The sequence below is a fragment of the Sarcophilus harrisii genome, chromosome 5, assembly GCF_902635505.1.
Source record: "Sarcophilus harrisii chromosome 5, mSarHar1.11, whole genome shotgun sequence".
NCBI lineage: Eukaryota > Metazoa > Chordata > Mammalia > Dasyuromorphia > Dasyuridae > Sarcophilus > Sarcophilus harrisii.
The window spans coordinates 4093464-4115917 of record NC_045430.1 but is presented as its reverse complement, the minus strand read 5'-3'; the positions used below and the strand labels follow the sequence as shown (position 1 = coordinate 4115917).

Genomic DNA, 22454 nt, shown 5'->3' with positions numbered 1-22454 from the left:
TTTTATTAACAAATGATGTTCACTATTCTTCTTACCTATACAGTTAATGAGATGGGAGAGGGAGAGAGGAAAGAGGGAAGAATAAGGAAGAGTTAAGAGAGGAGGAAAGGGAAGGGTGAGAACAGGACAAAGGAGAGACAGACAGACAGATTATATATATATATATATATATATATATATATAGAGAGAGAGAGAGAGAGAGAGAGAGAGAGAGAGAGAGAGAGAGAGAGACAGAGACAGACAGAGAGAATCTCAGAGTCTCCCATTGGCCAATTTGGGGGTTATGCCCATAGATAGCCATGATATTCCCTTGCAGAGCCCCATCTATAATGCTTACCTCACTCCTACCATAATTCCAGCTAAAGAAACTTGGCTGCAGGAGCAGACATTCAGGCTGTTCCCAGTAAAACCCTATGCATCCTTATGGGGATGAGGATAAGAAGACGGGTAGGAACTCAAAGGGCAGGGAGGCTGGGAAAGAACAGTAGAGACTAAGGAAAAAGTAGGCCTCTTGAGGACAGGGACTGCCTAGACTGTGCCTTTTGCCTCTTTGTCCCAAGTGCCTTGCATGGAGGAGATGCTTAATAAAAGCTTACTGAGTTCAAATGAATTATGACCCAAAAGTCAGTGAAAAGCATAAGGGAATGAATACGCTAAGTCAGAGGTTCTTAACCCTACTTGTGTCCTGGATCTCTTGTTCAGCCAGGCTGATGAAACCTACAGGCCCCCCTTCTAAATCATACTTTTGAATGCATCAAAGAAAATATAAAGAGTTACAAAGGAAACCGATTACAAAGAGTTATCATTTTTGGATTGCTGGGGGACTCCAGGTTAAGAACACCTGGTCTAGACATAAAACTATATTATAAAGCAGCAGTCATCAAAAACATTTGGTATTGGCTAAGAAAAAGAATAGCCAGTCAGTGGAATAGGTTAGGTTTACAGGACAAACTAGTCAATGACTATAGTAATCTAGTGTTTGACAACTTCAAAGACCCCAGATTTGGGAATAAGAATTCACCATTTGACAAAAACTGCTGGGAAAATTGGAAATTAATATGGCATAAACTAGGCATTGACCAACACCTAACATCCTATACCAAGATAAGACTGAAATGGGTTCATGATGGGATCATCATAAAAAATGATATTTTTTATGTAAGTAAATTAGAAGAACAAAGGATACTTTGCCTCTCAGATCTGTGTAGAAAGAAGGAATTTGTGGACAAAGAAGAATGTGAGCACATTATTAATTGCAAAATGAATAAGTTTTAATTATTTTAATTAAAAAAAATTTGTACAAACAAAACCAATGCAGACAAAATTAGAAGGAAACAATAAAATGGGGAACAAATTTACATTTAAGGGTTCTGATAAAGGCTTCATTTCTAAAATATATAGAGAATCGATTCATATTTATAAGAATTCAAGTCATTCTGCAATTGATAAATGGTAAAAAAAAAATACAAACAGCCTATTTTCAGATGAAGAAATTAAAACCATTTCTAGTCATATGAAAAATGCCATAAATCATTATTGATCAGAGAAATACAAATTAAGATAACTCTGAGGTACCACTACGCACCTCTCAGAATGGCAAAAATGACAGGAAAAGATAATGATGAATGTTGGAAGGGATGTGGGAAATGGTTGCTGGAGTTGTGAATGGATTCAACCATTCTGTAGAGCGATTTAAACTGTGCTCGAAGGGCTATCAAAATGTGGATACCTTTTGATCCAGCAGTATTTCTACTGGGTTTGTACCTAAAGAGATCATGAAGGAGGAAAAAGGACCCACATGTGCAAAAATGTTTGTGACAGTCCTTTTTGAAGTGGAAAAAAATAAAACTAACTAGAAACTGAGTGGATGCCATCAGTTGGGGAATGGCTAAATTAGTTATGATATGTGAATGTTATGAAATATTATTGTTCTATAAGAAATGATCAGCAGGATGATTTCAAAGAGGCTTGCGAGAGATTTATATGAACTGATGCTGAATGAAACAAGCAGCACCAGGAGATCATAACATATGGCAACATCAAGATATCAATTCTGATGGACATGGCTCTCATCAACAATGATGTATTCAGACCACTTCCAACAGTCTTGTGATGAAGAAAACCATCTACATTCAGAGAGGGGACAGTGGAAACTGAGTGTGGACTACAGTATAGTATTTTCATTATTTTTGTTTGCTTGCATTTTGTTTTCTTTCTCTTTTTTTTTCCTTTTTTATCCGATTTTTCTGGAGCAGCATGATATTTGTGGAAATATATATCGAGGATTGCATGTTTAACATATATTGGGTCACTTGCTGGCTGGGGGAGGTAGTGGGGAAAGGGCAGGAAAAAAATAGAACACAGGGATTTGTAGTGTTGAATGTCAAAAATTGTTCACGTATATAGTTTGAAAATAAAAAAGCTTTAATTTAAAACAAGAACATCTGATATAGACCAAGGGCACTGATTTTCTGGAAGGTTTGAGGGAAGAGGGGTTGGAAAGACTTTAAAGAAGAGGGAGCATCCAAGCTGAGCCTTACAGAATATGAATAATGTCAATAGAAAGAGACATGGGGCATTATTCTATGCCTAAGGTCCAGAAGAGCAAAAATGGGTAGAACAGAGGTAACAGAGCTGGAATACCAAATAGCTAAAGGACGATGCCCCCAAGGCAAGGTTGGAGAGCACCCTGGTGCTGGATTCTGGAGATCCTGGCCAGCTGGGACACAAATGCTTATACTTGATTCTTTGAGTAATAGGAATTTTTTTTTTTTTTAACTAAGAGCCTACTATGTGCCAGGCATTGCACTAAGCTTGTTTTCAAATATTATCTATTTTGAAGCTAACAACAACCCTGAAAAGTTGGTGCTATTATTATTTCCACTTTTATTTTGCTGTCATTTTTCAGCCACGTCTGACTTTTTGAGATCCCTTTTGAAGTTTTCTTGGTAATAACCCTGGAATGTTTTACTGTTTCCTTCTCTAGTTCATTTTATAGATAAAGAAACTGAGGCAAAAAAAAAAATGGTTTATGTGACTTGCCCAGTAAATCTCTAGTCAGGGTTGGAGGCTGGGTTTAAACTTTGCTCTTCCTGATTCTAGACCCAGAGCTCTATTCATTGCACCACCTATCTGCCCAATAGGAAGCCACCTTATGCTTTTGAGAGTGGAATGACATGATCACAGATGGGGGAGGGATATAGCAGAGGCAGAAAGGAAATAGGAAGAGTCAGGAGGCTATTATAATCCTACAGGTCAGGGATAATGAGGGTCTGAGTATAGGGAGTGGAGCAGAATGGACAGGATGTCTGCAGTCAATAAGGAAAAAATAAAAAAAAAACACTCAAAGAGATCTCCAGCCTGGCAGATCACAAACACGTCTGCCCCTCAGCCTTAATCACAACAGATGCCCAGTCCACGGTGTGAATCTGTGGGGCTAGGAAGCTGCCCTTGGCCTTGGACAAGGTGCAATCCCTTGCTGAGCGATGATGCGGGAAGGAGAAAAACCATCGTTCCTCCTCTGTTGCAGGCTAGTGCTATTTGCAGGGAGAGTTTGGATCATCATTTCCCCAACACTGGCAATTACCAGCATTGCTTCCTAATTGCTCACTGCAAACAGAGACATCTATTTTTTCCATGATATGTTCATTGCTGGGAGAAATCATCCCTCATATTTGAGGACAACAAACATCGCTGGTTAAAAGCACATTTGTTAACGATGACGCAGAGAATCATGGGATCTTAGACTCCTCAACAGGGAGCTGGAAAGGACCTCAGAGGCTGTCTAATCCGAGCATCTCCTCTTGTAGATGAGTAAAACGGAGCCCTGAAGAGACAGAGACTCAAAGGGAAAGTGGAGATTGAAGCTAAATCTCTTATTTAAGGAAACTGAGACCAGAGAAATTTAGGTGGCTTAGCCAAAGTTACACAAATGCGAAGGGATCTGAACTCACATCCCATTCTATGTCTGCTTTGCTGCTGAACCCTAGAACCCCACGGCCTTTCTATTTAAACTATAGCAAAGTCTTGTCTCTGTGTTGTCTTTCACTAGGAGAATGTGGGGTCTCAGAGTAGGGATTGTCTTGCTTTTCCATTTGTATTGCCAGCCTTGGGACATATTAAGAGCTTAATAAATGATTTTCCAATTTATTTATCTAAGTCTATTTCTTAACAAACAATGCTGTCTCCCATTAGAAGTAGTATAGAAAGCACAAGAGGGATTGACATGTGTACAAGTTCTGACTTATTCCCTTAATAAATGAGTGAGCTTGGGCAAGTCACTCCCTCCCCCCACACTTTATTTTCCTCATTTTTAAAATGGACTCAACAATCGTTTCTCATATTCTATCACACTGTCGGGTTGAGCAGAATAAGGGATGGTAAGAATAAAAGAAACATACGGCACGATTGTTGGGATCAGCTCTGCTCCCCCAAGTGAAATAGAGATAAAGGGTGAGGAGTATGAAGGATGTCTGGTGTTCATGCCTGAATTTTGCAACTCTTATTTGAGAGATAAAATGAAATTGTCCTCAGCAATAAAAAAGCATCATTTTTCAAAGGCATGAGCAGAACTAACTGATTAAAAATGGTCTCCTAGATTCCAGGGACATCAAAAGCCTCAGACCCCAAATAAGACAATTTCCATATAATGAACTCCAAATATGTGGATGCATTTACAACATATGAGAATAAAAACAGTAAAATGCATTCTGGCCTCAGTGAATCGAGAGGATGGTGCCTGAGCAATTACAGAGCTCCAGGAGAAAAGGCACTTCCCCAAACCTCCCAAGTGCTGGGGACCGGAGTCAAGGCCACATAGCAATTAGATGCCCTTCCTTGAGGAACTTGGATGGAGAAATGTCTGCCAAAGACAAGGAAGGAGGAGATCTATGAGACAGCACCAGCCCAAGCGCCCCAGCTTATGCTGAGTAACTCCATCCACTGCGGAACAAGCCTGGAGAGAGCCTGGGGAGTTCAACACTAAAACCAACAATGTTCCCTCCCTTTTTTCCTTTTTCCCTTTTTCCCTCCCTCCCTTCTTTCCTTTTTTCACCTTCTTCCTTCCTTCTCTCTCTCTTTCCTTCCCTTCTTTTCTTTTCTTCCCTTCCTTCCTCCCTTTACTCCTCTTCTTCCTTCCCTTTCTCCTTCCTTCTTTTTTCCTTCTTTCCTTCCCCCTCCTTTCCTTCCCTTCTTCCTTCTTTCCTTTCTTCTTTCTCCTTCCTCTTGAAGTCTCCCTAAGTTATATCCCTAATCTTCCTCTTAATCATTGAATATTTCCTTATAGAACACAGGCTACAAGGAATTCAGGTAGGGGTGGGGAGCGGGATAGAGACAAAAGCAGGGAAGCATAGGGACTAAGCTTCCACTAGGGCAGAGATGAAAAGGAATATACCAAAAGAGTAAGAATACAAGCATTATTGTTATAAGACTTAGTACAACACATCTAAGAATTCAGGAAAAGAAGAAATTGTGTTTTCCCAGGAGAGAAGAGGTGTCTATCTGAGAATTCTGAACTAGACAGATTTGGGGCTGATCCATGAACAGGGAGAATTTTTGTGCCAGATTTTGTGTGTGTGTGTGTATGTGTGTGTGTGTGTGTGTGATGGACTCTTTGGACAAACATTGCAAAGCCCAGGGACAGCTCAGAATTATCTTATTAAATGCATAAAGGAAGATACATCAAATCTAAAAGGTGGTTAACCAAAAAATTTTAAATAAAGTGACCAAAATATAAAAAAGATAAAGAGCTGAAATTAAGATCCCCTTCCCTATGAAGTCTACAAGCAAAGGGAGGTGCAGAAATGAGGAGAGTCATTTCCCTCTACTCCTTGTCCTGAGGGTATGTAAAATGAGCTTTCTATAGATTTGGGATGCCAAGCTAAGTGGGTGGATGTGGCTTATGGCAAACAAGGTTAGAATACATCATTATTCTACATCACCTCCAGTCAGTGGCGGAAGACTTATGGTGAGAGCACTAAATAGATCCTTGCCCTAATCTCAAAAAAAAAAAAAAAAAAACTGGCCAGTTGACCCAATGAAAAAGAATAAAACAGAAAAAAAATTATACTTATTTCCCAGGCTATTGTACATTAATGGGCTTACATGTTTTACAAGATTTGCTTCTTGAAAATCCCTCCCAGTGGGGAGGGAAACAAATTTCTTCCCTGAAGCAAAACCTGGTGCAACAGAAAAATTCATCCAAACTCTCCAAGTTTTGACATTAGTAGTCCAAAGAGGCTGGTTCTGGCTTCTGCTACTGGATCCTGCCCCCACATACACACACACATACATACACACACACACACACCATTATAAAACATTTAAAAAACCTGCTTTATAGTGCTTGAATGGGGAAGAGGGGAGAGAAGAGAACAGTTGTAGAGACAACGAATTAAGGCTCATTTAGCTCAGGGATTCTTGACTTGGGATCCACAAACTTTTTTAAAAAAATATATTTGAATAACAGCATTTCAATCTAACTGGTTTGCTTTGTATTCATATATATTTTATATACTTAAAACACTATTCTGAGTAGGAATCCATAGGTATCACCAACCACCAAACCTTATTCCCTACATTTGGTTGAGGGAAGTGGGGGAAGATCTGAGGAAATGGGAAATAATCCAGTGGACTACAAAAAGGCCCTAATTTAGTCATTTCATCAGGAAATTGGGGTGAGAGAGAAGATTCCTTTTCAGACTCCATTCCCGCTTTTAATTTGTTGCTTATCTAATAAATTAAGTAGAAATAGCTACTTCACTAATCATCACACACAAAATGCTTTGATAAATCCTCGATGGGGCCATGTGCAAAACTGCTGTGTGTAAGCAATTATGAAGATGACCAGGACATTTCTCTGCAGAGGTTTAGCCTAGAAATAGGCAGGTTATGTTTATGGCTGTTAAATGATACAGAGTGATAGCACCAACTCAGAATTGCCAACTTAGAAGAATGTCAGCACTGGGAGGGACTAAAGAACAGGGAATGTCCAAACTGGAAGGGACCTTGGAACACGGAACGTCAGAGTTGGGAGGGGTCTTGGAACGGGAAATGTCAGAGTTAGAAGGGGTCTTAGAACACAGGATATTAGATCTGGAAGTGGTCTGAGAACATGGGATGACAGATCTGGAACATGGCTTTGGAACATGGAATGTCAGAATTGGGAAGGGTCTTGGAACACAGAATGTCAGAGTTGGGAGGGGGCTTAGAAGAACAAGTCCCAGGGGCTTAAAGAGGTTAGAGATAATCACAGTCACACCTTGTCCAGTAACCATCTGACTGGCTCTATTTCAATTCATATTTGCCTCAGGACACAGTACCTCACAATTTGAGCAATTGAAGGGAAATCAACATCCATGTAGTTCAACCCATAAATCAAAGGTATCCTAACTCTAATATACCTGACGATGCTTGCCCAGCCTCTACCTTAAGATCTCAAAGGAGGGAGTGCTCACCATCTCTCAAGAAAACTCATAGAATTTCCCTCTGCCTCATGCCCATTCCTACTAGGGAGAAAATCTACTGAAGGCTTGAGCCTACCCGGATGACTGCCTTTCAAAAACTGGAAGGATTTGTCTGAAGAACAAAGTTGAACAGAGCCTTAAATTGAAGAGTTACAGAAGATTCTGACTTTTAATCTTTACCCTCCCAGGCTATGACTTGACCTTCAAAATCCCTTCTCCCTTTCTTATCTAAATCCCTAGTTAGATTCCCCTCCCCATCTTCTCTTCCCCAAATATAGAACTCGTTTCTTATTTCCTTTATTGCTGGATGTTTATATGCAAAGTACAGCCAGGCTAAAGTCTGAACGGAAGTGATTATACCCTTCAGGGCATCACAATTAGCAAATTTGTTCATTAGGGGCCGTTTCCATCCTTCTTGCTAAGAATTGAGTCATCATCACAAACCAATGGTATGTTTGCATTTCCACCCATTTTCCTTTTCTCAGAGGGTTCCCAGTGTCCCAAGATCCCTTGTAGCTAGTGTAAGGTGGAAATTTAGGGGGAGGAGAGGATATTTAAGGCAGTCTTAAGCTAATAAATGATTATACCTCACATAGAGAGAACAGGCTCCTGCCGGAAGTTTATCAATCCTTCAGCCTAATTAGGGATGTTATTGATGGTGACATCACAGATGTTCAGAGCTGGACTTAAGCCATCAAAAAGCATTTATTCAGGACCTACTATGTGCTAGACACTGAGGCTGGAAGGGACTTCAGAGGCTATCTAGTCAAAACCATACCTGACTAAGAATCCCCTCACAGAGTCACTGAAAGTAGTCGTTCCATCTTCTCTTAGATCAAGTGGAGAAAGGATAACCCAGTTCTCACAGCCAGACTTACCATCAGCTTGGAGACAGCTTAAGTGGTTAAGAAGCTGTTGTCTTCTCTGCAAGTCCTCCTCATTGTTCCTAGCTCTGTCTAGACATTGGATTTTTCTCTCCTTGAAGTTTAAAAGTGCTTTGTTTGGTGGCCCCATCACCCTGTGGATACAGTTGGAGCTGGTGGTCCACTAATAACCCCAGATTATTCTCTACTGGGTATCTTGCCATGTCTCTCCCATCCTACGACTTGCAAAGCTAAGGTGATTTATTAGACCAAAGTACCAAATGTTATTCATCCTTAATAAAATTCTCTTGTTAGAGACTGCTCAAAGTCGTAGTCTGTCAAGCTCTTTTTATATTCTGACTCCATCAGACAGGATATTAGCCATCCCTCTCAGCTGTGTCTTTTGTAAATTGGATAAACCTCCCATCTATGCCTTCAGCCAAATCATTTCCAACTGTCCATTACATGGTTATAATCTGGTTCTTAATGAAGCTAAAAGGTCACTGATCTGGCTAGGAGACGATAAGCTATGTGACCCTGGATCATACCCTCTCAGTTTCAGGTTTTTCCTGTTTGCTGATATGTGGCCGACAATGCTTTCATCACCTGTGCTTAGGGTACTCTTAATAAATTAACTGATTGCCCTCCCATCTCTCTAAACACCTGCCTCATAGAAAATTAAATCACTTTGTATAACTTTAAATTACAAGAGGAAAAAAAGCCATTAGAGGAAAAAAAATCCATTATTACACAACCATAGGCATACATGCATGCAAACTCCCAGGTTTGTAGATAAGTCTACATGACTTTTCTTTTTAAAATGTTTACTCTCTTTCCTTTTTTAGGTCATTTATGCACAGACATTTCATCTTGGCAAACAAGATAATTCTGCCTAGCAAAATTAAACTTCCATTAATGTTTAAAGAAACAGGAAAGAACACAGCTTAGGGGACAATAAGTCACTACATGTGGTCTTCTCTGCCACGTGAGCTGTGTGGCTTTAGACAGATCACATCAATTCTCTGAGCTTTTGGGAAAGGAGGGAGTTAAAGCAGATCAGAGAAGTCATTCACATACATCCTATAAATCTGCTAGTCAGAATCAGATTGAAATGTTAATTGGGAACTCTTTACCAAAATACATTTTTAAAAATACAACCAAGATAATGTTAATTTTTGGTTTTCTAAATCAATATGTGACCCCAGAGTCCCTTCTATTTGAATTTGACTCCACTGACCTAGCTGATGTTTAAAGTATCTCCTTGCTTAAACTCGAATTCTAAATGATTTCTTAAGTGAGTGCCATGATTTAATTGGGAAGAATAAGGCTGCTTTGTTTAGGTATCTGACCTTTAAAAAATGTACTGTGAGTAAATGATTATGCTCTACTATATTCGCTAACATTTCACAAGTAATTGGCATCTTCACTAGGAAAGCATGATGTAAGAACTAGAGGTCCTGAAGTGGGGAGGGCCCTCAAAACTCCCCAGTAATCTTGCTCTACTCCATTTTCCAGATGATACCAATTAGTTGCAGAGTTTAGTTAGCTTTCTCAAAGTCAGGGAGATGGTAAATGGGAGGGAGGATGCGGAAAGTCAGGCCTGTGTTCCTTCTCCTTAGCATTGACAAGCATTTTCCTCCAAGACACAGAGATCAGATAACAGTTTGTCGGCTGCTGTCCCCAATCATCCCTCCCTGTTCACCTATGGAAGTGACTCCATGACAAAGAAAACAAGAAAGAGCTCTGCGTTTACTAAGAGAACTGTAGCATCTCTAGGGATTGTGTCTAGGGAGAAGGGTGTGGACAAAGTTCCCTTTCATCTCTGTGACTTCCATTGGGATTTGTGTCTTCCCAGTTTGACACAGAGTGTGTTCAACAGTGCTTTCTGCAGCACAGATGAAGGGCTCCAATAGTCCTACTACTTAAGGAGCCAACAGGGTCTTTCTGGACAAGGTCAATAGAAACTCTTTGCTAGATTTCCACTTTCCACACATGACTTTCTTTTATGATACCAAATAAATGGAATCCCCAAAGAATTAGTTTCTATTCAAAGTTCAGTTTACCTCCAATCAAGAGCAAATCCCAATTTATACATTCTTACTGCTTAGGTCCTGAGGGGCCTCAAAAGTCATGTGCTTCAATCACCTCATTTTTTAAAGCAAGGGAGAAAGTCAGAGGGCACAAAGGACTTGTCCAGGTCATACAGAAGTTAATTATCATAACAAGTCTTAAACCACAAAATTCTAGTTCCAAGTGTAGCCACCTGCTGTTTCTCTGTTCCACTATTTATAATTCATTCCTTTAATAAGGAGTCACAAAACACCTACTATATGCATCATACTGCCCTGAGCACAGGGGATACCAAAGTTTCCCCTGAAATCTTTCATGGGGATTATCAGATACAAGCCCTGATCATCAGTTGGAAATAGAAATCACTAATGGAAAACTTTCCAGAAAGAAGGCATTCACAAGCTCAATAATTCTCTGGCTGGTTGGACAGCTGATTTGAAGAGGATGTGCCATTTCCAAGGACTCCTTAACCCCATTGAACAACTTCCCATGCAGGGAATCATAAGCCAGGTGTGATGATGGCTGAGCAAGTCCAGGAACAAAAGAGACAAGACATTAGGGGAAATATCAGCCTCTGCCACCTCAAAGCTAGAGACAAACTGACCTTCCCTCAAATCACAAGACTCAAGCCCCAGCAATCAAAATGTCCTGGCTAACTCTACAAGTAGTGAGCTCTTCATCTGCAGAGGACTTCCAGTTAAGTCTGCATGACTTTTTGTCAGGAAGGTTGAAGGAAAGATTCAGACATGGGTCAGAAAGCTGGACAATCCCCCTCTTCCCAACTCTCAATATAATATTCTCAGCTTCTTTGAAGTTCAACCTGACAGGTCAATTATCTGGCATCAGCCCTGGTTCTGAGAACACTGGTCCCCTGACGCTCTCATAAAACGCCTGATTTTTACAATAACAGGGAACATAAAGCTCAGTAGCATATTCCAATGACAGACACCATCCTTGTACTCCTCAATCTGAGGTGCCTCAGTTTCAGGACCACAGACAGGGGCTTCCACCTTCTTTGACCATCTCATTGAGTCCAACTGTTGAGATGATGTTACTTATTATTCCTAGCTCCCATTTCTCTAGTCTGTCCAGCTCTTCAAATGCTTTCCTCATCACCACCATGAGAGAGCGGTGACTATGCTCATTTTACATATGAAGAAATTATGCCTTAAAGAGGTAAAGCAATTTAACCAGAATCACCCAGCTAGCAAGTGTCAGACTGAGACTGGTCTTTAATTCTCAGTTTCTACTACACCAGGCTGTTTGTTTGGAGACTGTTAACCAGTTTTTCCATTCTCTTCCTCATACTGGTGGCTCATGTTGCCTAGTTTAACCCTTATAAAAAAAAGTGACCCTTTTAAAAGACAGAGGCAGCAAGACCAGTCCCTTCATTTTACAGATGAGGACCCTGTAGTGAGCTCGATGAGTATTAATAGTAGAATCAGGACCGGCCATAAATGCTCCTGGTTGGAAGAAAGTTGCTCTTTCTACCCAGCGTAGCAAGCAGAATCCTATTCTCACTCTGTTGGGATGAGGAAGGTCTATACCAACACCAGCTCTCCAACTTCTCACCTCTTGGCTAATCCATCTCAGTCTCCTTCACCTCCCCTCTCCCAGATGTACCCATAAAGTCTTCCTTCCAAGGAGCTCACACTGTCAACCACAATGGGCCAGCAGCAGCCAAGGGCACCTACAAGCATTCTGGGAGGCAATGCCATCATTTCACTTTGTCAGGCTCAGACAGAGCACAGAGGGAACAGCAATTCATTCACCAGACACCTGGAATCATCACTACAGTGGCCAAGGCAGAATGCACGGAAGGCAGAACACCTTCTCTGGGCTCCCTCTGAGAGATAACCTGCAGCAGTCTACCAGAGGTTCCTAACTCTGGGCTTGACCACTGGTTCCAATTTCAACTTAGAGACTTGCCTTGAATTTGGAGCCAATGGTTTCCCCTCCTAGGGAGATGAGGGGGGTTGACCTTGGTAGCCTCTGTAGATTTTTCCAGAACTAAATCCAGATCCAGTCACTTCACTTCTGACTTCAGTTTCCTCTCCAATTCAAAATTCACTATTTATTAAGTACCTACTATGTGCCAGGCATTGTGCTATGCTCCATTGAAATGAGTTTGGACCAGATCCCTTCTAGATTTATGATTCTAGGTCATCCCTCTCAAGCCTCAGTTTCTCCCCTTGTAAAATGAGATTGTAGGACTAGATAGTTATGAAGATGCTTCTGTCTAGAAAACTGTGATCTAAGTCACCACAGAGGCAGCTGGGGACACAGTAGATAGAGAAATGGGCCTGGAATCATGAAAACTCAGACACTTACTAGCTGTGGGACTCAGTTTTCTCAACCATAAAATGAGGATAATAAAAGCACCTACTTCACAGGCTGTTGTCAGGTTTCACAAGATATGTTTGTAAATAGTCCCAGCAAGGTGCCTGGCACATAGTAGGTGCAACATAAAAATTAATTTCCTTATCTTCCTCCCCATCTCTGAGATCCTCTCTTCCTTCCTCATGAAAGCCTCTCCTCCCCATCAGTAAGAAGAGAAAGTAGAACTGGTCTAGTTCAATGCAGTCATCTTACCAATAGAGAAACTGAGGTCTCCTGCCTTAAGGTCGTAGTGCTCAGGGGCAACACAAGGATTCTCTCCTCAACATCCATTTTTCCATAATATCTTGGGAGAGGAGGGAATGGAAATCAGGGACATGCCTTATTCCATGCTCCGAAAAAGCTTCATGGAAATGAAAATTTCTGCATGAATTCATATTTTATCACTCAAATCAGAGGAATTCAAATGAGAATAGACCTTGAAGATCAGTGAGTTCAGCTCCCTAATCATACAAAAGAGGAAACTGAGATCAATTCAGGGCTGCAACCAAGACCTTCAGGAGGTGAGCAGCAGAGTCAGCCCAAGTCCCAAATTCAGAGGTCTTTCTTTCAGGAGCCACAGAACTCCCATTTGAAGGAAGCCAGAGAAACTGCCTCCCTAAAGACTAAGCCAGGAGAGGCTAGTCCCATGCCCAAAGTGGAGAACTAGAGGCTCAGGGTAGACCCTGCCCTAGTCACCCAGGGTTCAACCGGGCTCAGGATTCATCAGGGGACCTGGGCTTTGGGGACTGGCCTTTTTTTTGATCATGGCATTGAGGGGACCCACTTGTTGACAGCACAATGAGGTTAACATCTGCTCTGAGGTCAAGAGCACAAAGACCTATTGAAATCAGAGATTAATTTCACTCTCTTAAGGATTGTTGGAAGGAAAATCCAAATGGCCCAATCTTCTTCCAGTAAGGATCCTCCCTCCTCTACTGAGTATATCCCTACCAGTAAACGGAGCCACAGGAGGAGGCTTGGGGGGTGGGGGATAAAAGTGATGCTAGATGGGGAGGGGGAGTCACAGAAAGATGGGAAAGTAGGTCTGCTGGGAACAGATGCCAGCTTCCCCACGTGCCCACCAGCCCAGAAGCTCCTGGCTCCGGCTCCATTTCAAACCCTCTCTCCTCTATTCAGCAGCAAAGGGAGTTGGGTTGGGAGAACTCCTCTGCAGGGAGGTTTGGCAGCCTCTTTCCGACAGTTGCTGTCCTTCACATTAGTGAGAAAAATTGGCTCCAGGAAGTCTGAGAACCACATGGGGGAAAGAGTAAGTAACGAAAGGAGAAAGGAACTTGGCGCAGAAAGAGGGAAAAAAGGAAAGGCGGGATGGGGGTGGGGTGGTCCTGCAAGGAAAGGAAGCAGGAGAGATAGAATCTGATGTCTAAAGACCTCTGTTCTCATCCCTGCCAAAACCCAGGTTCCTGCTAAGTCCACCTCAGGTATCCCCTCCCCTGGGAAACTCTTCTGCTGATAGGATCCATCCAGAGCTGGGTCTGAAGGTCTTTATACCCCAATCATTCTCTACCTTATAATCTCTTCTTTTTATATGGTAGAGTATAAGCTCTTTGAGGGCAGCCACTGTCTTCTTTTCTATAAGCACTTTATGGTTTCCAATTCACATACTTAATCACTTGATCCTCACCACAACCCCAGTTGGGGTGGTGCTATTATTAACTCCATTTCATAGATTAATAAAGTGAGGCAGACAGGGGGACCACAGAGCTAGGAGATGCTGGAGGCCAGGTCCAACCCCAGGTTTTCCTGTGCTCTGGGCTGGGATTCACCTGGTCAAACTGTCACTCCACAAATGAGGAAGCGGAGAGCCAGAGAGCTAAGGGAGCACCTGAAAGCCTCACAGGAAGAAAGCAATGGAGAGTCGGGATTCAAATTCAGGTTGTCTGATCACTAGACCTTGAGATCCTTGAGAGCAGGCCTTTGTGTTCCTTTTGCTTAGGACAATGCTTAGTACATAGTAAGGCACTCAATAAATACTCATTGACTGACATGCATGTCATGAACTGAATAAAGTCCCAGAAGTAAGAGGCAAATAGTAATTGTAGACTCAATTATATACGTAGGATTGGGGACAGAAATTGGGGACAGAAATTCCCATCAAAATCAGATGAGGAAATCAGCACCCAGAGGGATTGCTGGATTTGAACAAACAGCTGACCCTAGGATGTTGAGCTAGCCACTCCTGCCCATCAGCCAGCTCTAAGAACATGACCAGATCTTTTAATTCAACAGCCCTATCCTTGGCCTCTTCCAGAAGCACCCTATGAATGGACTGGGATTCAGCAAGGCTTCCAGCTCCCACCTGAGTCCAGCATCTCCCAGGCTTTTCCAGACTCCCCTGGGTTCAAGGACAGGCTAGTCAGAGGAGGCTTGACCTCAGTGGTATCCACACGACTCCAGAGCCTTACCTGATCAGCCTCAAAGTCAAGCTCAATCCAAGTCCCAGGAGCCCAAGGTCTGAAGCCTGGATACCAATGACAGCTGTAACTGTTCAACCCCAAAACAGAGATACCTCACAAGGTGCCTTCTCTGTGGAGACCACCTGTCCATAAGGACACTAGGGGGGAGCTTGATTCTGGAACAAGACTCTAGAGAGCCCTACCAAGGCCTGGGCTTCCAAGGGACCCTCTAGACCAGCACCAATGGCAGCAGCCCCCTCCAGACCTGAGGCTCAAGAAGGAACTAGGAGTAACCTGGGATGACAGTGTCAGGAGAACTGGCTCCAGGTACTGACCAGTGGGTGACCAGGGACAGATCACTTAATCTCTCCAGCTCTCAGCTTCTCTTCCTTTGCATGGATCATGGGTTAAAAGATATAAACCTGAGGAGCCTCAAGTGATATCTAGTTCTCCCTACAGACTAGGATTTACAGGTGAGGAAACCGAGATCCAGAAAGCTCAAGTAATGTGCCTACATTTGTGAAGGTGTTAAGTAGAGCTCCTCCAGTTTCAAATGCAGCACTCTCCATTGTACCATACTGCTCACCCAACCTCCCCCCAAGTCCCAAATGGACATTTAGAATAAACATTGAGTTCTAGGTTCTTGGCTTCCTGTGACTGAATGAGGGGAGTACAGAGAAGCCCCCACCCCAAAAGAACAAGGGAAGATTTTTTTGTGGCCACCCTCTACCTCTCCCTGCCTAGCTTGTACACCCTTCCCTCAGGCTGTGTCAGACTCCCCCTTAGTCTGTCTTGCAGGAGATGGCCCCTCCACACAGACGGAATCAAGCTGCCACCCGCCCGCGCCCACAGTTCCCTGATCTCTGTGTCTTCATTTTTTTTAGTTGAGGTTTCACACTCCCTTTTAATTTGCTAAAATCATTTCACAAAGTCTCTCTCCTAAGTGCACTGTTTGTGCTCATTTCGAATGTCAGTCCACACAGCTCATTGCAGGGGGAAGAAGGAGCTCTGGATGTGGAGACAGACAGGATGTGAGACGGTATCCAAATCTTTCCTCCATTTACTGCTGGTGTGAGCTCAAGAAAGTCCCTTCCTTTCTCTCACCTCAGTTTCCTTGTTTGTAAAAGAAGACAGAAGTCTGCACTAAATAATGCTTACAGTCTCAGCTCGCGCTATGATCTGATGATATTTCAGATTTCTAATACCACAGTAGCCTTTTTTTACTGATGATGGGCAAATAAGGCAAGACAAGTGCTTCCTTCCCTAACCAATATCCAGCCTTCCGATACCTTATTCTAGCTGAGAGGTAACTGGAGTCAAAATCATACTGGCAACGAGCACTCACATTTCTAGAGTTTAACCATTTGTAAAGTGTTCTTTTCCAAAACAGTCTTATGAAGTGGGTCAAATGAAAACAAAAAGTGCATCCTCAATTGCGTGGAGATGGGAAGTCACACAGGTTCATGATGGAGATTAAGTTGACCAGAGTCACACTGTTATTAAGTAAGAGAGCCAGCTTCCAACTCAGAGCCCTTATGATTCCAACTCTAAAACTGTCAACCATCCCGTGCTGCCCAGAGAAAGAAATGGGATAGTGAAAAGAAAATAATGAATGAATGAAGAAATAAATGAATGAGTGAGTGAAAGGGTAGAAGGCAGTATGCTCCACTAGAAAATACTAGTTCTAGGACAGAGGACCTGGCTTCAAATTCTGCCTCAAACACTTAGTACCTTAAGACCAAGTAAACAAATCAGTTGATATCTTTTAGCTACCCATTTCTGTACCTATAAAATGAGCTCAATAAAAGCACTTGCCCCTGGATTGCTCAGAAAATCAAATTAAAGAATCAAAGCACTTTACAAACTTCCAGGTACTACATAAGTGCTATATATCTCTGTTTATTGATATTGTTAATATTACTGATGCACAAGCATTTATGTAGATACCTGCTGGGTGCAGCGTACATGAGAGATAGAAAGACAGGGAATGCTGGTCTTGGAGCTGCATTAAATAGTAATGTGATTTAAAACCCCTCAGTCCTGCTCACTCTGGGCTTCACTTTCCTATCAGGCAAAAGAAAGTAGTTTCTGGATTCACACTATTTACCTTCGTGTACTAGTTAGACGAGAGGGAATATTGAATTCCCTCCAAAGGGAACTCAGAATCTGGTTCCCCAGACATCATTTTTCAAATCAGTTAATTCTCCTGGGTCTTAACTGCTTTTTCTGTGAAATAATGATATCTCAATTGCTTCTTCTGAGAAATAGTGATGTCTCAGTTTCCCAAAGGCGGGGGACTGAACCCCAATGAACTCTTGGGGTCCTTCCAGTTCTATGACTCAGGATGCGATAATTCAGTGAATTCCCAAATGTCTCCCATACCTTCATCCCCTACTTCCATACATGCTCAAAAGATGATTATCAGGATAAGATTCTCTTTTCCAGCCAAAGGAAGCCCAGCACCATAGAAACTTGAACAGAGGGAGGGCCAGTCTAGACAAAGAAGCTTGAAGCAGGCAGCACTATTCCTAGATCTAGGTAGAGTGAGCAAGACTGTAGCCCACGGAGAGGATGAAGAAGGAACTTGCATCTAAGAACTGCATCTTCTTAGTCACTACTTCAAATAAAGTTCCTGTTCAGCTGCCTCACCAAGAGTCATCCAGGGGTTGAGACCATTGTTCCCAATCGGGTTCAGCTTCTCTCTGCTTTGAATCTAATTCCCTGGATAAGCCCCTCCTTTGGGGCAGCTTCTCTTGTTTTGATTTTCTCCCATCTCTCCGATGAGCTCTGTCATCCCACCCCAAGGTTGCAACTAGCTTTATCCCTTCTCTATTCCCTCTAAAGCAGACACTCAGGACTTTAATTAATGCCCATTTTATGGATGATTTGCCCTATCTATTTCTTTTCTCATGACCTGACTTCTATACATCAAAATGACATTCTGAGCTGCCAAAGGGACAGCTCTATTTGGATTCCCAGCCAACACTTTGAACTTAACCTCCACCAAATGCATTCATTGGATCCACCAAAACTGCCCCAAATTGCCACCCTAATGCTGCCAATTTTGGTATCACCCCTCTCCCAACTGCCAGGGCTAGACCTTCAGGGTCTACTGCCATACTGTCAAGAGCTGAGAAATGGGATGTTAGAGCTGGGAGGGAGCTTAGAACAAGGGATTTCAGGGCTGGGAGAGAGCTTAGAACAGGGGATTTCAGAGCTGGGAGGGGGCTTAAAATAGGGGATGTCAAAGTTGGGAGGGGCTTAGAACAGGAGATGTCAGATCTGGGAGGAGGCTTAGAACAGGGGATGCTATATGTGGGAGGGAGCTTAGAACAGGGAATGTCAGAGCTTGGGGGGAGCTTAGAACAGGGGATGTCAGAGCTGGGAGAGTCCTTGCATATGGAATGTCAGAACTAAAATGATTCAGGGAATCCTCTAATCCAGCAGCCTTCCTGAGATGTTCCAGGTCACACAGGCACACCATTTTTTATCACATTTTTTAAATAAAAGAGCCTGACTTTTGTTCTAAGTAACCCAGAACAATTCCACTATTGCCTCAGTGTCATCATCTGTAAAATGGAGTTGCACAGACTTATTCTACTTTCTTAGATTGTGGTCATTTCTACGTACCAAATGCTGTGGCCACAAGCCTAGAGGTCAGCGTGATGTCTGATGCCTCCATCCCCAGGGTCCTTGAAGCCAGCCCCAACCTGCCTCTCCCCATCGATTGCTAATAGGATGCAATAATCTAATTCTTTTATTTGGGGGGGGGAGTGTAAACACAACTTTATCTGAATGTCAGGACCCAGAAATGAATCTCTGTGCTCCCACCTTCACTTGTGCTAATAAGAAAATGATGCATAGATGGTGCAGGGAAGGGAGGAGAGAGGAGGTGCCTATGGCCAGGTCTTAAAGAAATCCTGGAAGGCTTAAGGGAAATAACTCATTGGAGCAAAGCACCTGGAAGAATTAGGACATTAGGATTAGCTTCCTACTGGAAAAATAAATGCCATGGCATGACTGCAGGAAAATGAGGGGCCAGTTTGCAGGGAGGAAAGAAATGAACTGCTGGGAAACACTCAAAGCATCCCAGTGTCAGACAGACAGATCCCAGGAGTTGTCTAGCTCATCCCAGGACCAACAGCAGGAACACCCAGGACCAAGAGATCCTGGATAAGGAGCTGTCCAGCATCTGCATGAAAATTTCCAGTGAAAGAGAATGCACCAGATCCTGGACCAGCCCATCCCACTCACAGACAGTTAACAGAATTATCAAGTTTTCCTTTACGTCGATCTGAAGTCTCTTGCTTTGCAATTTCTACCTGGGGCCCCCAGTTCTGTTCTTGGGATCAAGCAGAATAATTCTGATCCCTTTTCCCATATGACAGGCTTCCAACACCTGAAGAAAGCTTTCCTGCCTTTCTCTTCTTCTCCAGCTTAAACCTCCCCAGTCCCTTCCAGAACACCTCATCAAATATGGTGCCTAGTTACACCTCCCCTGGATCTGCTCCAGCTCTTCAGGGTTGATTTAGATTCACCAAGCACTTTTCATCCATTAACTGGCTGGATCTTCACTTAGCCCTGGGAGGTAGGAGGTGGGAGGTGCAGGTAGGATTGACCTCATTTAAGAAGTGGAGACAAATGAGCCTCTCAGAGGGGTGATGTCACCTGTCCAAGGTCACGCAATTGCTAAGTAGCCAAGACAGAACTAAATTCATGCTTTTTCACTACAAGTTCAGTCTTAGTCTGTGGCATCCCATTGATGATGATAACAACCACAAGAAGAATAAGCTATAATGAGTTAAAAGTTTTTCAAACAGGTAAGGGATGAAACTTTGGGACCTGGTTCTTGCCAGTTCCTCATCTCTCTCTCTCCCCATCTCTGAGGTGCAGCAGATAATTAAGAATGCCAAACCATAATGGAGAACACTATACTTCCTCCAGGGTAACCCACCACAAAAACGATGGATTTAGATGGTGATTATTCATATCTGAATCTGGCAGGAGATCAGATTAATATCCCTCCTCTTCTCACAAATCTGCTCTGGAAATTTTAATGACAAAGAATGGGAATGAATTCCAATGAGCCCAGCGATCTATGTAGTCAACTAAAAATACTGAGGTTATGACCTCTGTTCCTATTATCATGACTTTCTCATTTTCCCACTATCCCCAGGAAAGAAAGAAAAAGTCTAGGAGAAGTACCTTTATACTGCAGGCAAAGAAACTGGGAAATCCAGGTTCTAGGCTCAAGTCTTCAGTGAACCAAACAAAATACTGAAAGACTAGCCAGAAAATTTTTGTAAACATTTTTTTTTAATTTGGGCATGTCATATTTGCAAGATTATGCCAATAAAATCATCTAATAAATTAAAACTACAGACAGAAAAAATCATAGAATTTGAAAGTGGCAGGGGACACCAGCTATCCTGGCTGTCATATCATACTACTGACATACACTGAGCTTGCAGTCCACTAAAATCTCCTGATCTTTTTCATAATACTTTCCATCTTCCATTTCTCCTCTTGCTTACATTTATGAAATTGATTTTTTTTGCCCAAAAGCCAAGATTGTACATTGTTCCAAATGAATTTCATCTTATTAAATTCAGCTCAGTGCTTTGTCCTATGAAAAGCCAGAACCTTTAAGCTGAAAGAGACTCCCCCTTAACAAGGCTGATTGCAGACTTGGGCAGTGTTTTCTTTCTCAATGTTTCTGGCTGGCCAGTGAATGTCCAGACTCTGAGTGTAAAGGCCCAATTAATTCTTATCTTTCTCAGGTCTAAGAAAATAACAATTGATTTACATTTTAGAAATCAATATCATTATTTTAAGAAGCACCTTGGAGTCAGGAAGCCTAAGTTCAGATCTAGCTGGATGGGTGACCCTGAACAGGTCACAAACATCTCAATGCTCAGACAGCACCCTAAGATAAATCTGTAGAGAAAATGTCCATTGGAGCAGATCCAAGGAGTTTTCCTCATCAGAAATTCCTTACACCTATAAAAATCAAAGGTCCATTTCAAAGGTTTTAAGAGGAATCACAGGATTATAATGTTTTACTTGCAAGAGGATACTGAAAGTCATCTAGTACAATTGCTTAATTTTTCATAGGAGGAAACTGAGACCAAAAAAGGTAAAGAATCTTTAAATTTCAAAGATTTTTTAAGTGTTATGTAAAGGTTAAGATTTTCTAGGTTCACATATCTAGTGACAGAAGCAGCATTTGAATCCAGGTCATATGGCTTCATTGTCAATGGGCATATCATGGTAGGATAAGTCATCAAGGCCTCCACTCACCTTGAACAACCACATAGGACCTTGGACAAGGAGCCATCCTTTGCAAATCTTTGGATGCATAGCTGAGAAACTGAGGTAATAAGGAGAGCAATGGGGGAGGGAAAGGGGGACCCACTTTCTCTCCTCTTGTGAGACTGTCCAAACTTTAAGTGAAATAATGGAACATAGGAGAGCCTCTAAAACTGAGGGCAATGCACCCCTCCCTAACCACTGGATTCTTCCTAATGTGGGTACATAATTTATATTTGTTGAGTTAGTATAAAAAGAGCACAATAAATACCCACCACACACACATACACACATCTCTACATTCCTACAAAAGCATTATCTCTTCATATCCCCTTATATCTGTTCTGACAAAGTCATCTAGAGGGTCTTCCCATTAATTTTCTTTCTTTTTCTTTATTTTATTCTGAATTTAATAAATAAAATAAGCATTTCTATAACATATATAAAGAAATGATTGAATAAAAACTGCAGATCTACTATGAGCCTATGATGTCCTTCTGACAGAGAAAAAGGAAAACTCAGAGAAAGGATAGAGCCCACTCACAATCAAAGAATTGGTCCAGCGTCATTTCTCCTATATCACTCTCCACCCTGTTTGGAGCATCATGAAGTTCCAAAGCACATCTCCTGCCTTTTGAGATGTAAGTACCAAAAGAACAGGGATTCATCAATTCAACTCATTCAAGAGACATTTTCATGTCTTACTCATTCTTACAACCTTGCCCTTTGGGCTTGGTCAGTGCTATATGTTCAATAGATTCTACTAGACTGTACATGCAAGGAGGCCAGTAAAATTATCATCTGCTCCAATGTGGGAGACAAGATCTGCACACACACTAGTCCCTTAAGGAAGGTTGTTGTATGAATGAATGAAAAGTAGACAAGATAAAACTAAAAAGGCTCTTGGGTTTGATGCAATCAGCACAATGTCATATGTAAATAATAGTAGCTGGAGG

General features: G+C 42.1%; 1 protein-coding gene across 3 annotated transcripts in view; it reads right to left on the bottom strand.

The window, feature by feature from the left end:
* Positions 1-22454, bottom strand: part of TAFA5 (TAFA chemokine like family member 5) — a 530796-nt gene that overhangs the window by 269348 nt on the left and 238994 nt on the right. The window contains exon 1 of one of the 3 annotated variants that reach the window (XM_031940884.1): positions 8342-9479. The exons of the other annotated variants lie outside the window; for them this stretch is intronic. Within the exon in view, the coding sequence (XP_031796744.1) occupies positions 8342-8477 (136 nt within the window). The 5' untranslated portion in view covers positions 8478-9479. Of the gene's footprint in view, positions 1-8341; positions 9480-22454 lie in introns of those variants that run through there. 3 annotated transcript variants of the gene reach the window in all.